This window comes from Equus caballus, chromosome 14 (assembly GCF_041296265.1).
Source record: "Equus caballus isolate H_3958 breed thoroughbred chromosome 14, TB-T2T, whole genome shotgun sequence".
Lineage (NCBI taxonomy): Eukaryota > Metazoa > Chordata > Mammalia > Perissodactyla > Equidae > Equus > Equus caballus.
The window spans coordinates 63,628,454-63,642,974 of NC_091697.1; the positions used below are offsets into that span (position 1 = coordinate 63,628,454).

Sequence of the window (14,521 nt, forward strand, 5' to 3'; positions counted from 1 at the left end):
TTTGTCAGAAGCAAACTTTACAATTTAGTCATCAGAAAACAGAGTATTCAGATGGCACTGTGACCCAATTTGAGGAATAATTAAGATAATTAATTTTATTAATTTTTAGTTATTTTATTTTTAAATTTAGTAATTTGGGGGGAGTTGAGAATTCTTTGTTTATCTCATTCTTGGTCCCGTTACATACAGAAGCATCCCCTGGAGTTTCAAGACCAGGAGGAAGGGCCAGCGCCAGGGAGAGAAAAGGGTGGCTGGCAGTGCTGGCGCTGGAGTCCTGGGGAGGGTCCCCTTCCTCTCAGGGTGCGACTGGACAGGTGCAGCTGCAGGATTTCCTCCACTAGCTTCAGGTACTCAGCTGTCTGCTTCACACCCTCCCAGCGGGCAGGGGATGGGTCACTGGGAACTCCCTGAAGCAGGGTGTGCAGCCATCCTAGTAGCCCTGCGGAGCTGCAGGGTAGGCCCCTGCCTTCGTCAAGCAGGGCCTGGGTGATGAGCTTGGTGGCTGCCTCAGATAGGCAGGAGGCAGGGCCTCCGTCCTCTTCCTCCTCCTCCTCCTGCCCTCCTGGCTCCTGAGGTTCCTGGTCTGGCCTTCCGGGCTCTGCCTGCATCACTGCCAGCCCACCTATGTGGGTAGGAGTGGGCCCTGCATCTTCCTCCTTGGAGAAGGGGTCGAAGAGAGCAAGCTCAGCCTCAGTGACGGGGGCCTGCAGTAGGGGCCTGCATATCCGCTCCGGGCTCCCACAGTTCAAAAGCAGATGCAGGGCTGGATGGCGGGGGTCCGCTGGCACCTCCAACTCCTCGAGGCCCCTCCTTTCTGCCAGGAGTGGTTGGTGCAACCAGGGTCATCAGGCAGCTGCAGGGGCTTGTCAGAAGGCAGTGTGGGGATCAGAGGGAGTGACAGGATGTGCAGGTCCCTGGACACCTTAGAGGGCGGTGTCACCTCCCCACGCCAGAAGAACTCCTTGAGTTGGGGGCTGTTGTTGGGGGCGGGGATGTGCATGGTGAGTGAAGTCCTCAGTCCCCTGTCACCGCTCCCGCATCACTGAGGTTTCCCACCAGCCAAAGCCTGGGGTGTAGGGGACCAGAGAGCTCCTGGAGGTGAGGAAGAGAAAGCGGGGGTGTGGGTCAGGTCTCCACGCAGCTTGTGGAAGTGTCTGTACCGCAGACAGCGTTAGGACTTTGCATCTCATCCTTTTCAGATAAGGGTGAGAATGAATATCTTCCTTTGTATGAACTATAGTTGCCTTTCGTTAGACGGAAACATAGAGTTCTATTTCTTGTGTGAGCATTCAGATATGTACAGAAGGGTGTGTATGGCTGCTGAGTAGCCAACGGAGTTACTACTAGCTAGTTACTAAGCTATTATCTCTTAGCTCTAAGCCCTCTCTTCTAGTCTCTGCTTTGTGATGCTAATTTTGAGACTTTTCAAACCGTGTTTCTGTTTGCCAGCTGCTCCCCGCTCCGTTCTGCTAATAGGGGGCACTACTGAAAGCCTGTGAGGCTGGAAGGGAAGAAGGGCTTGCTCCTTCCTGTTTGCCCCCGAGAACTTCTTGACTTCTTCCTGTGCCAGTGAGTGTCCCCTTATTCTCGCCTCTTCACCCTGGCAAGGCAGTTTACATGTGTAGCAGCAGCTGAATCCAGTTTGCAGTTTCCCCGCTATTTGCAGAGCCAGCCTCTTCATGCCCGCTCTGAGACATTCCTGCCATCTGGTAGGCCCCTTCCTCAGAAGGCTGGGTTTCAGCTCCAGGGAGCCCCTCCTGAGCTTCCAAGCTCTAACAGTTTCGACCACTTCTCTCTTGTTCCCTGAACATTGGTTTGCTAGCTCCGTGCTATCTTAGTCTACTGTTTCCCTTTTCTGTCACCAAGTTAACAGTTCTTCCTTCCTGGTTTCCAGTCCTTGATGTCAATTTCTTTCTGGTGTGGGACTTCCCTTTCTATCCAAGATGGACCAACAGAGCCTCGCTTTCACTTCTCAACTGTGTCAAAAGTTCAGCAATAGCCAAAACAAAATCAATGAACCACTGCAGTAGTAATTAGTAAAAGTTTGTTGTGCACATACCAAAAAGACTGTTCTTGAACGGGGAGCACTCCAACCAAACATGGAATGACACTCAGGGTTATATTGTTGTAAAGCAGCTTATATAGCGAGGAGGCATTTACTGCTTATTCAGTAACAGATGTCAGAAGGCTGTAACAAGGATTGGTTATAATTTTAGAACTTTCTTAAATGATGGGGAATTGGTCAATGGTTACCTTCTGTCAACCTTGGAAAACAGTTTAAGTTTTGCTTAGGATTTCCAGAGGCTAAACAAGACATTACTCAGGTCAGATTAGTCTTGCATAATAAGCTAAATTAAGCTTTGTTTGTATGACTAAACTGTTTTGTCTGCTCAGGGAATTTTCAAAGCTGCTGTCCATTTGTGCTTGATTTTAACACCTGAAACAATCAAAAAAATCCAGACAAGATATATGAACAATGGTTTTCCAGACACTAAAAATCCAGGAACGCAGGACAGTTATGGCTGAGAGAAGGGAAACGGTGGAGGCAAGCCGTGAGACGGCCCTGCTCATGGCCTGGAGAAGGTTTTCAGGCTGTGGGGCAGGGCGAGGAACCCAGGCAGAAATAAGCTGCAGAAATGAGCTTCAGGAATGGAGTTGAGGGTAAGCCCAGGTGGCTACAGGTGGCAGAGCAGAGCACTGGCGAGGAGAGAACACTTCTTTAAAAGGCATACAGAGAAGGGCTGGCCCCGTGGCCGAGTGGTTAAGTTCGTGCACTTGGCTGCAGGCGGCCCAGGCTTTCGTCGGTTCGAATCCTGGGCGCGGACATGGCACTGCTCATCAGGCCATGCTGAGGCGGCGTCCCACATACCACAACTACAAGGACCCACAACGAAGAATATACAACTGTGTACCAGGGGGCTTTGGGGAGAAAAAGGAAAAAAAATAAAATCTTTAAGGAAAAAAAAGAGACATACAGAGAATGAAAAGCCATGGTCTGGGAGAAAATGTTTGCAAATCCTGTATCTGATCAAGGACTTATAAAGAATATGCAATGAACTCTCAAAGCTCAATAATAAGAAAACAGTCCAAGAAAAAATAGGCAAAAGATTTGAACAGGGGCCGGCCTGTGGCCGAGTGGTTAAGTTTGTGCACTCCGCTTCGGTGGCCCAGGGTTTCGCCGGTTGGGATCCCGGGCACAGATATGTCACCACTCATCAGGCCATGCTGGGGTAGCGTTCCACATAGCACAACCAGAGGCACTCACAACTAGAATATACAGCTATGTAGCGGGGGGCTTTGGGGAGAAGACGGAGGAAAAAAAAAAGATTTGAACAGACATTTCACCAAAAAATAGATACAGATGATGTCAAACAGCATGTGAAACGATGCTCAACATCAGCAGTCATTCAGGAAAGGCAAATTGGAAGTACGGTGAGATACCATAACGCACCTATATTAGAAACTCTAAAATTTAAAAACTGATCATACTAAGGTTGGTGAGGATGCAGCGGAACTGGCCCTCTCATACTCTGCTGGTGGGAATGTCAAGTGGTACTTTGGAAAAACAGTTTGGCAGTTTAACACGTTAAACATTTATCTCCCATGTGACCCAGGCATCCCACCACTAGGTGTTTACCCAAGAGAAATCAAAGTGTATTTCCATACAGAGGCTCACACAGGAATGTTCGTAGCAGCTTTATTTGTAATAAACAAAAGCTAGAAACAACCCAAGTGTCCATCCACAGGCTGACGAATAAACAATATGTGGTATATACATAGAATGGAACACTATTCAGAAATAAAAAGGAATGAATTATTGAAACAAGCAAAAAGTAGATAAAGTTTAAAATAATTATTCTGAATGAAAGAATCCAGACAAAAAAGGAGTACATACTGTATGTTATCATTTATTTAAAATTCTAGAAAATGCAAACTAATATATAGGGATAGAAAGCAGATCTGCAGTTGCTTGGAGAAGGGAGACGTCAAGAAGGGCACAGGAGAGGGATTGCAAACGGATTACTTTTGGGGGGTGATAGCTATGTTTATTATCTTGATTGTGGTGATGGTTTCATAAGTATATACTTGTCAAAACTTAAATTGTATACTTTAAACGTGTAATTTACTGTATATGTTATACCTCAATAAAAGTGTTAAAAATTAGAATGTGTTAGGGTGAGGCTGGTAAGACAAAACTGCACAGACATTCCTTTTGGCAGCTAATAAACATATTTCTCTCCTACTTCTCCTGCCTTGGAATCACTCTCACTGGAGTAGCTCTCACCCTGAGGCAAGCCGTGGCCAGCTCTGACTCCTGGGGAAGATTGTTACTTCCTACTGTGGCTCATATATGTGTAGACAAGAAGGAGTAGAGTTGAGAGTCACCATCTTGAAATGGAGAAAGAGCAAAGGAGTAATGGGATCACTGCCTGGCCAGGGCCCAAGAGTGAGTGAGATTACTGGCTATTCTCTCACTCCATTATCATATGAGGAGGGGGGAATGAAAAAAAATATGGCTAACAAGACTTGGAAGCAACCTAGGTGCCCATCAAGGGAAGAATGGATAAAGATGATGTGGTATATATACACAATGGAATACCACTCAGCCACAAAAAAAGGATGAAATCCGGCCATTTGTAACGACATAGATGGAGCTTGAGGGTATTATGTTGAGTGAAATAAGTCACAGGGAGAAAGTAAAATACCATATGATCTCACTCATAAGTAGAAGATAATGACAAGCAAACACATAGGGACAAAGATTGGAGTGGTGGTTACCTGAGGGGAAGGGGGGAGTGAGGAGGGTGAAAGGGGTCACTAGGCGCATGTGTATGGTGATAGATGGTAATTAGTCTTTGGGTGGTGAACATGATTTAATCTACACAGAAACTGAAATATAATGATGTACACCTGAAATTTGCATAATGTTATAAACCAATGTTACCACAATAAAAAATCCCCCACAAAATTTAGATGCATGCAGAAATCAGAAAAAAAAATATACAGCTGAAATTTATGCACATGTAGCTTGGGAACAATCAGAAACAGAACAAGTGACATGCTGAAAAAGGCATAATTGTAGCCTTGTGGAGACAGAAGGAGGTATGCTAACATGCCCCAGCATCGGTGCAGTGGTGGCAGGACAGAGGGACACATGCTTCCTTGTATGACTCTTTCACTTCCATGTATCAGAAGTCTTCTTATAATCAAGGTCAATTTCATAAAGAACAGTGCAAGTGAGAATTTCTGGTGGAATATTTAAAGACCTAAGGAGAATGGGCTTCATGGTTCACCAAGACCCATTGAGACAGTGGTTTTGTCTATGGAAAGCAAGGACCATCTTGTCCTCCCACTTGTCATTACCACATGCTGGGATTATTGGTATGGGGGATGCTGTATGTGTGTGTGTGTGTGTGTGTGTGTGTGAAGAGAGACTATATAAAGGGGTTAGAAACATAAAGAGATAAGAGAAATTACGAGAAGTAAAGTGACAACAGTCAGGTCTCTGTTTTTTTTTCAAATTAGAAAAAGCCTTACCATTTTAAAAAATTATCTTTTTTGTCAAATAATAGCAATATTAAAGGAAAACAATTTTGTAATTCACAATTTCACCACCTTAACAAGTATTTTCACTACTTTGCATCCTCTTCCAGGGATTTGTCCATATGGCTGAATATTTTTACCTAGAAGTTGTGATATAATTTTGCACTCAGACTTTTTCACTGAACATCTTAACGTCGAACATATCTTTGCTGCTTTTTAAAATATTCTTTGAGAAAATACACTTCCTTAGAAGACAGAATTAGACCTATAACAGCCACTTAGGAGATTAAAAGCAGACACTGAAAAGAATTTCACCTTAGCAAGAGTAGCTAAAAACAGAAATTCTTATTTTTTTTTTAAATTGACATATTATATTCGTTTCAGGTGTACAACATAATGATTCAGTATTTGTATATATTGCAAAACGCTCACTACAATAGCCTAGTGAACATCTGTCACCATACATAGTTACAAAAATTTTTTTCTTGTGACGAGGACTTTTAAGATTTACTCTTAGCAACTTTCAAATAGGCAATACAGTATTATTAACTATAGTCACCATGCTGTAAATTACATCACCGTGACTTATTATTTTATAACTAGCAGTTTGTACCTTTTGACCCCCTTCACCCATTTTATTTTACCCATCTCCCAACTCCTGCCTCTGGCAACCACCAATCTGTTCTCTAAATCTATGAGCTTTTTTCCTTTTTTAAGATTTTGCATTATAAGTGAGACCATACAATATTTGTCTTTCTCTATCTGACTTAATGCACTGAACAAAATGCCCTCAAGGTCCATCCACGTTGTCGCAAATGGCAAGATTTTATTTATTTTTATGGCTGAATAATATCCCATTGTATATATATACTCCACATTTTCTTTCTCCATTCATCCATAGATAGACATTTAGATTGTTTGCATATCTTGGCTATTGTAAATAATGTTGCAATGAACACGGGGGTGCAGATAATTTTTGAGTTAGTGTTTTCTTTTTCTTGAGATAAATACCCAGAAGTGGAATTGCTAGATCACATCGTAGTTCTATTTTTAGTTCTTGAGGAACCTCCATACTGTTTTCCATAGTGGTTGCACCAATTTACTTTCCCACCAACAATGCCCGAGTTCCCTTTTCTCCACATCCCGGCCAACACTTGTTATTTCTTGTCTTTTCGGTAATAGCCATTCTAACACGTGTGAGGTGATACCTCATTGTTGTTTTGATTTGCATTTCCCTGGTGATAAGTGATGTTGAGTACCTTTGCATGTACCTATTGGCCATCTGTATGCCTTTGGAAAAATGTCTATTCAGATCTCTTGACCATTTTTTAATGGGATTTTTTTTGTTATTGAGTTCTATGAGTTCTTTATATATTTTGGATATTAGCCCCTTATCAGATATATGATTTGCAAATATTTTCTCCCATTCAGTAGGTTGCCTTTTCACTTTGTTGATGGTTTCTTTGCTGTGCAGAAGCTTTTTAGTTTGATGTAGTCCTATTTGTTTATTTTTGCTTTTGTTGTCTTTGCTTTTGGAGTCAGATAAAAAACATCCTCACCAAGACCAATGTCAAGGAGCTTACTGCTTCTGTTTTCTTCTAGTTTTATGATTTCAGGCCTTACATTCAAGTCTTTCATCCGTTTCTGAGTTAATTTTTGTTTATGGTGTAAGATAACGATCTACTTTCATTCTTTTGCGTGTGGCCATTCAGTTTTCCTAACACCATTTATTGAAGAGACTGTCCTTTCCCCATGGTATAGTCTTGTCTTCTTTGTTGTAAATTAATTGACCATATATGCATGGGTTTATTTCTGGGCTCTCAATTTTTTCCAACTGATCTGTGTGTCTGTTTTATGCCAATACCATACTGCTTTGATTACTATAGCTTTGTAGCATAGTTGGATATCAGGGAGTGTGATGCCTCCAGCTTTGTTCTTCTTTCTCAAGATTGCTTTGGCTATTTAGCGTCTTTTGTGGTTCCATACAAATTTTAGGATTGTTTGTTTTATTTTTGTGAAAAATGGTATTGAAATTTTGATAGGGATCACATTGAATCTGCTGATTGCTTTGGGTAAGGCTTAGCATTTGGAAAGAATAATGAAGTACTGGAAATTCAGTGGTCAGAGATGCTTCATTTACTGTCTCTGATTTTTTTTTTTGGTCAAGAACTGGTAATATCATTATTAGCAGGGATAGACTTTAAAAAGTCACATGAAAAGAATATTATATCATTGGACTCCTTTGTGAGAAGATCAGGTTATGAATCCCAAACGACAGCACAACTATTACTGATGTGTAGAATTTTGACTTTTAAAAAAATGCTTGAGAGCAAAATCACCTGCGCTATCTATACCATGTTAGTGTCCATGACCAGAAACAAACAGATGAACAATGAAAGCATCATCAAAATTTCACTAATAGGATACATAAATCAAAACAGCATATGAGACAATCCACATTTAAGTTGGAAATTTTTTGGTCTGACTCCATGAATTTATGAATTGGGATGAGTTGTGGAAGGCAAGGAGAAGACATCTTAAAAAATGTGTCTGGGATGGTTTCAAAGACTTGCATAAATTAACACCTGGGAAATGCCTTGGAGTGTTGCAGAGTATAAGTAGGAAAGTATCTATATATTCACAAAGCTTGAAAGGTTGGTAATTATAGCATTTCCACTTTATGTGAGATGGGTAATTTCTGTTCATCAAAATAGTATATATTTAATCATAGATTAAAATATCAGAATGCATAGAAATAGCATTTTAACCAATAATCTCATTTCACTTTTTTTCTTTTTTCTGATTATAGAGAGGAAATACTCAAGTTTTAAAGGGCAAGGTATATGGTGGACATTTCCTATTATTTTGGCCACTCAGTATGTGAAATCACTTCCTATGTTAGAATTCCTTACTTTTGTATCAAGGTGCTGGAGGCTGAAAAATCCCAGATGCTTGTTGTCCCCGCTTCTTTGTAGTTAATATGCACACATATGACCTGGGCGCCACCGTTCAGATCCACCTGCACCAGATTTTGACTTAGAAGATAGTAACAGAAAAGAGAACAAGCAACAACATCCCCAAAGCAAAAATAACTAACTCTAGAAATGAAGTGCTTTTTCTCTCTTTGGAAGAATCAACTGTAGTTGTTGTTGGAAAAACCACTAAAAAAGTGGCTTCTGGTGTAGAACTAGCAGCAGTGTTATGTGAGGGGGGGCACAGCTTTAAGATCTGACTCCTTGCTGAGGGCTACTTAATACTTTTAATCAACTTATCTAATTAAAAAAAGCTAGTAACTGCTCATTATGCAAAACTTAAAGAATACAGAAAAGGTCAATGTGTGTGTGCTTCCATATGTATGTACATATGTGTATACATGCACACATACACGTAGCAGTTTCTTCATAAAATTGGGATCATACCATAAAGTTTTGTTCCTACTCTTTTAATGCTATTTTCTATGCTATTCTTTTTTTTTTTTTGGGTACCAAATTACTTTATTTGAAGGAATGGTACAAATCCAAGAACTTAAGTAGATGTTTTGGTACAACTTATAGAAAAGGTAAAGGTAACCCCAACATGCATGCACGGCCTCAGTGGATCAGGGAAGTCACCTGGTGGCTGGGGGAAGCTGGCTTGAGACTTAGCTCTCGTCACACTCTCCCAGGGTGTGCTTGTCAAAGATATACTCTGCCATGCCAGATTCGGGGGCCCCCATCCTGCGCAGGTTGGTTTACGTGGTCACCCAATTCTTTGATGGCTTTCACCTGCTCATTCAGGTAATGAGTCTCGAGGAAGTCACACAAGTGGGGGTCATTTTTGTCAGTGGCCAGTTTGTGCAGTTCCAATAGTGACTCATTCACATTTTCTTCCAAGTGTAATGCACACTCCATTGCCTTCAGCCCATTCTCCCAGTCATCCTGGTCTGGTTTCTTGATGTCCTGAAGGAAGACCCGGCCGCCTCGTTGGTTCTGCAGCTTCATCAGTTTCTCAGCATGTTCCCTCTCCTCATGAGATTGGTGAAGAAAATATTTGGCAAAGTTCTTCAAAGCCACATCATCGCGATCAAAACAGAAAGACATGGACAGGTACACACAGGAGGCGTGGAGCTCCAGGTTGATCTGATGGTTGATGGCGGCCTCCTAGTCCTGGTGGTAGTTCTGGCCCACCTGCGAGGGGAACGCGGTCGTCATGGCGGACGGCTGAGGAGAGGAGAAGACGGCGGCGGGGCGGCGCTGGAGCGGCGGCGGGAGCCTTGCGGCCGGCCGAGGGCGCTGTGAGGAGGTGAAGGAGGGCTGACTCTGGGTGGCCGGCCGGGGCGGGGAGCGAGCGCCGGGTTCCCGTTCAAGCACTGTCGAAGCAGGAAACCGCGGCAACTCCAACGAAGACCGTTTCTATGCTATTCTTTAACAATACAATTCTAAATAGCTACATCATTTAACTGTTCTTCTGTTGAATATTTGAGTCTACACTATTTTGCTTCATAATGCTTCAAAGAATATTCCTGTATATAAATTTTGACTAGATCTCTGCTTATTGCTTTAGGATAAATTCCTAGATAGCAGGTTACTAATTCAGTGAAATTTGAATGTTTTAAAGGCTCTTCATACAGTTGTAAAATTTCTCTCCAGAGGTGGCTGACCCACTTGAATCTCTAATGGGTCTTGACTATAAAGCATTGACATATAACTTTTATAAAAGTAGAATGTCAGGCCTGAAAACATTTTTTGTAACAATGAATATAGTACCTGTTATAAGAGTGTATGCTACTTGCCTTGACACGGTGATAAGCATTAGAGACATTATCACATTTAATCCCCACAATGACAGTTTTTGTTGGTACTTTCAGCCTCATCAATAAAATGGGGGACAATGGCCAAATACCTTACTTAAGGTCACACAACTCATAAAATAGGGACCTAGGAATCAAGCATTGGTTCTGTGATTTCAAAGTTCATTTTCTTTCCCCTATATCATTGCAGCCCAAGAATTCAAATCATTTTTGAGTTTTGAAATGAACACTCGGGAGGAAGTAAGTACGGGTAAGTCGGAAGTAGTAGAAAGGAGGCGAGAAGCAGTTAAAAAACATATTGTCTTAGTTAAGAGAATTCACAAACTTACAAAATACAGTGTTAGCAGGGCATTGTAACCACTGAGTATTTATTAAAAGCTGGGGTGCACCAGGCACAATTCTTGTCTAGTAGGCTAACAAATACAAATGATGTAACCAATTCATTTATTAGCTTATTTGATTAAACAAAATACATTTCATAGAAATGATTATAAAATGCATTGCAGATAGAAATGGAGTATCTTTTGTATTACAGATCTTATGGTACCTAAGTAATTATTAATAAAAACCAGCCAATCCATATGGTAAATAGAAGTTAGCAAACCACCAGTTATTTATTTTAGTCAGCAAAAGAGAAAGGCATGCCATCATCATGCTGACATGGGTTTCAGCACTTAATAGAGACATCTTGTTTCAAAACTAACATTGTCCACCTATAATCTTAAAAATTCAGTGTTTTTCATCTTGTATCAAATCACCAGTATACTTTTTTGGTTTAAAGATTAGTTTTGCTTTCAAAGTAAGTTTAATTTAGTACTTTGTCCCATGTCTCAACAGATTTTTGACCTGGGGTGGGTGAGAATCAGTCCAATTAAGTATTAGTTGGAGGAACAACACAAAACATAAATGGGGCAGTTTAATCCACTTTGCCTGATATTCTTGCCAGTACTCAATTGAGAAGTTAAGATACATAGCTGATTTAAACCAAAACATAACAGCAGAAGAAAGAAAGGAAAAAAAAACAATAGACAAAATGTTGGTGTTAAATGTTTGAAGCAAGTCTGTCCATTAGAGCTATTTATGGCCTTTTTGGAGAGTCATGGCCAATTCTTTAAAGGACCACATCAAGCTGGTTGGCACATGATATATCCCTTAGTTTGAACGCTGGTTAAGAGGAGAGTAAAGGAGAGAAAAGGAGGGTGGGGAGGACTAAAAAAGCATGAAGTGGAGTGTGTTTGCTGACATGGTCACAATAACCATCCAACCACAATTATCCAAGAGAGAGTCCACCAGGCCCTTCCCGAGACCTCCAGAGATGGGTCTGTTTTCTTCGGGCAGCAGCACTGAAACTTCCTCAGAGAGCCAAGGTCAACTTTTATTGCACAGGAACCAAAATTATTCCCCTTCCCCCCATTCCTGAGCCGGAGACCTCGGAGCACAAACATGGCTGGGCATGCCCGTCCACTCGCTCCTCTGGCCAGCAGGGAACGCTCCATCGCAACACCTTGGAGCACCTTCTTTAAAGGGAAGCGCGAGGTATTGTGTTGGCCCAAGCAATCTGGTGTATCAGTCACCGTTCTCAAGCAGCTTTTGTAAGTTGTTTTGTATCTTGAAATAATAAGAGAGAAGCTCCTGTTATTAAATAGAATGGAGTGTATTAAGGGCATGTTTGCTACGGCCTATATAATGCTTGAGGTTAATCTATTCTACCTTGAATAAAAAGCTACACGTGTTAAATTTAGATCAGGCAAGTAAATGCTTTTTAATGGACTAGAACTCGGTTTGACAATCCACTTTAAAATGAAAAAAGATAAGGCTAAAAAAGAAAGAGGGGTGCGAAGTTGAAAATGTCAGTAGAGACCAAGAGAAATCAGATGGAAGAAAAAGAACGAGAGCATGAACTCCAGGTGTAACCCAAATGCATTCAGAGACGATGGGAAACTGGTCTTTATGAGCCCATGTGATGGTCCGAATCAGACAAACACCACATAATAATGTTTAACCCTCCTCTTAGATACAATACAACATTTCCCAGAGGATTGAATTTCACAGAGACAGGGGCCATGCCCTGTCTCTGGCTCTCAAGACTACAGTGCAGTGTTGGACATAAAACGTGCTCAGTACGTGTTTGTTGAGTAAATGAACTTTAAAGAATTCAGAGCAAGGAATTCTCAACAGCCAATACTGTGATGAGAGCATAGAGCCCTGTGGAACAAAAGAGACAGACTATATTCTTCTTTTGGAAGAACAGTCTGTGATGTCTTACAGGCACACACAGGGTAAGCGAAGAGGAGGGATCCAGTGTCTCTGCCAGGAACTTCCCACGTGCTCACCTTAACCACACACCACCACACAGAGGCACGTTTCACATGCGAGACTGAGGGCCAGAGAGGCTATATGACAAGACTAGTTACACAGATAGTAAGTGGCAGAGTAGGGATAAGAAGAGAGGTTTGACTCCAAAATTTATGCTCTTTCTTCTACACTGCTCCACCATTAATGCCATTTCCAGTACTAAGAAAAAGTGTTCACTTCTTTACCCATAAAAAGCATTGCCTTCATTCCCACATTCCTACTTCATGTCTTCCCTACCTATCCCCCAGGACCAAAGATAAATGGAAAAGTAGGAGTCAGAAGGTAGAAAAAAAATGAAACAAAGGACTGATATCGGAAAAATAATAAAACACATCTACAAAGACAAAAAAACCCAAAAGGAAAACAAAGGAGGTAAATGGGCAATTTACGGAAGAAAATCCAAATGGCCAATAAGTATATGAAAAGATGTTCAAATGCAGCAGTAACTGGGAAAATGCAAATACAGACCATAATGGGACCTGATTTCATGCTCTTAGACTGGCAGTAGGAGGCCAGAAGGGACTAAGTTGGGGTCAGTGGAAAGAGAACTTGAGGAGCCATTTGAAGACAGATTGCATAGGACTTGTCAACTAATTAGGCAGTGACAAGTGAGGAAGGAGTTAAACATTCTTCTTAGATTTCCACCAAGGATGCCTGAAAGGGCAGTGATGCCATGAACAGAAATCAGGGAGTCACAGTAGGGAGGATCAGGAGGCTTAGACATGGCCAGTCCCTGAAGGAGAGTGGGAAGGAATTGCCGGTACTGAGTAAAAAGAGCTGAGACATGGCTCCAACCTTCCCACAGCATGTAGCTGCTATTCCACCACCAGGCTGTGCTGCATTATCGCCGGCTGCCTCTGAGGGGGCAGAGCAATCACGAGGAATCTGGGTGTGGCCTGGTAACTGCTTTTATGCTTAGGCTCCTTCGACCAATGTGTGCAGCTTATAACATTTTAGAACTTCAATAAATGCATTTTGACCCTATGTCCACTTTTTACTGCCTCTGCTTTGGGACATGGCTTTCTATCGGTACTTTAGGCCTCCTAGCTGAGTAGCTGGGCTCTATCTGAAGCCCTGTACCAGATACGGCCAGCTGTCCGCCTCTTGTGGACAAGCGTGCTATTTCTCTGTCCCTCATTACAGAAAGTGGTGTCTTAGCCAGGGCTGGCAGGAGAGTGGGAAGAAATGCACAAGAGGGCAGTGGGATTCTGTGTGATTCTAGTCCAAAGAAGACTACTATATGCCAGAGTGAACAAAACAGAAAACAAATACCACCCCATTCTCTACGTCAGCGTGGAAGCCAAACATCTGTAAGCATTTCATTACAAAAAAAATTAATAATAATAATTTATCTTCAATTGTCAGTGACTAACATTTAGGAAGGAAAACAATTCTGGTTGCTACACCAGACCATCTCTAGGTTGATTTTGGATTTAAAAGAGAAAGTTTCCAAGTTTGCCCATAGATACAATGATTCAATAGTAATTATCTGTCATGCCTTGGCGTAGACCAGAAGTTTGGAAACTCTTTTGCTCTCAATACTTCCTTCAGTGGTTAAATGCTAGATAACGTTTAGTATAGCAAAATGAACAGAATTTGACTACTTTGTATTTCATGTTTCTTTCCAAGTAAGCACCAGTGCCCAATTATGGAAAGCCGCCGGATACTGGGCGTTTGTGGTAGCAGTTTGAATTGGACACTTCACTCCAAACCTATCCTTAAGGATTAGGGTAAAAGCAAAGTATCAGATGGGAGCGGATAGACATGTTGAAAGGAGAAGTAAGAAATATTAACCAGGTTTCACTTTGGGCTATTTCTGGCGTGCCTACCTTC

The 14,521-nt window shown here is 41.7% G+C and overlaps 2 protein-coding genes and 1 pseudogene across 10 annotated transcripts in view; all 3 read right to left on the reverse strand.

Moving 5' to 3' along the window:
- GRAMD2B (GRAM domain containing 2B) overlaps nt 1–14,521 on the reverse strand; it is a 130,731-nt gene that overhangs the window by 15,943 nt on the left and 100,267 nt on the right. For 3 of the 9 annotated variants that reach the window (XM_005599465.4, XM_001504494.5, XM_070233141.1), the window contains one exon: nt 10,674–11,941. The exons of 3 other annotated variants lie outside the window; for them this stretch is intronic. In XM_005599465.4, the coding sequence (XP_005599522.2) occupies nt 11,900–11,941 (42 nt within the window). In that variant the 3' untranslated portion in view covers nt 10,674–11,899. Of the gene's footprint in view, nt 1–10,673; nt 11,966–14,521 lie in introns of those variants that run through there. 3 more of the 9 variants (XM_070233140.1, XM_023617784.2, XM_023617785.2) reach the window with 1 other exon arrangement.
- Nucleotides 69–1,706, reverse strand: LOC100073061 (sorting nexin-15 pseudogene; annotated as a pseudogene).
- On the reverse strand, nt 8,952–9,912 carry LOC100630595 (ferritin heavy chain). Its single transcript, XM_014730707.3, is given in 2 exon segments — nt 8,952–9,274; nt 9,276–9,912. Coding segments are annotated over 2 exon segments (549 nt in total). The 5' UTR covers nt 9,735–9,912; the 3' UTR covers nt 8,952–9,184.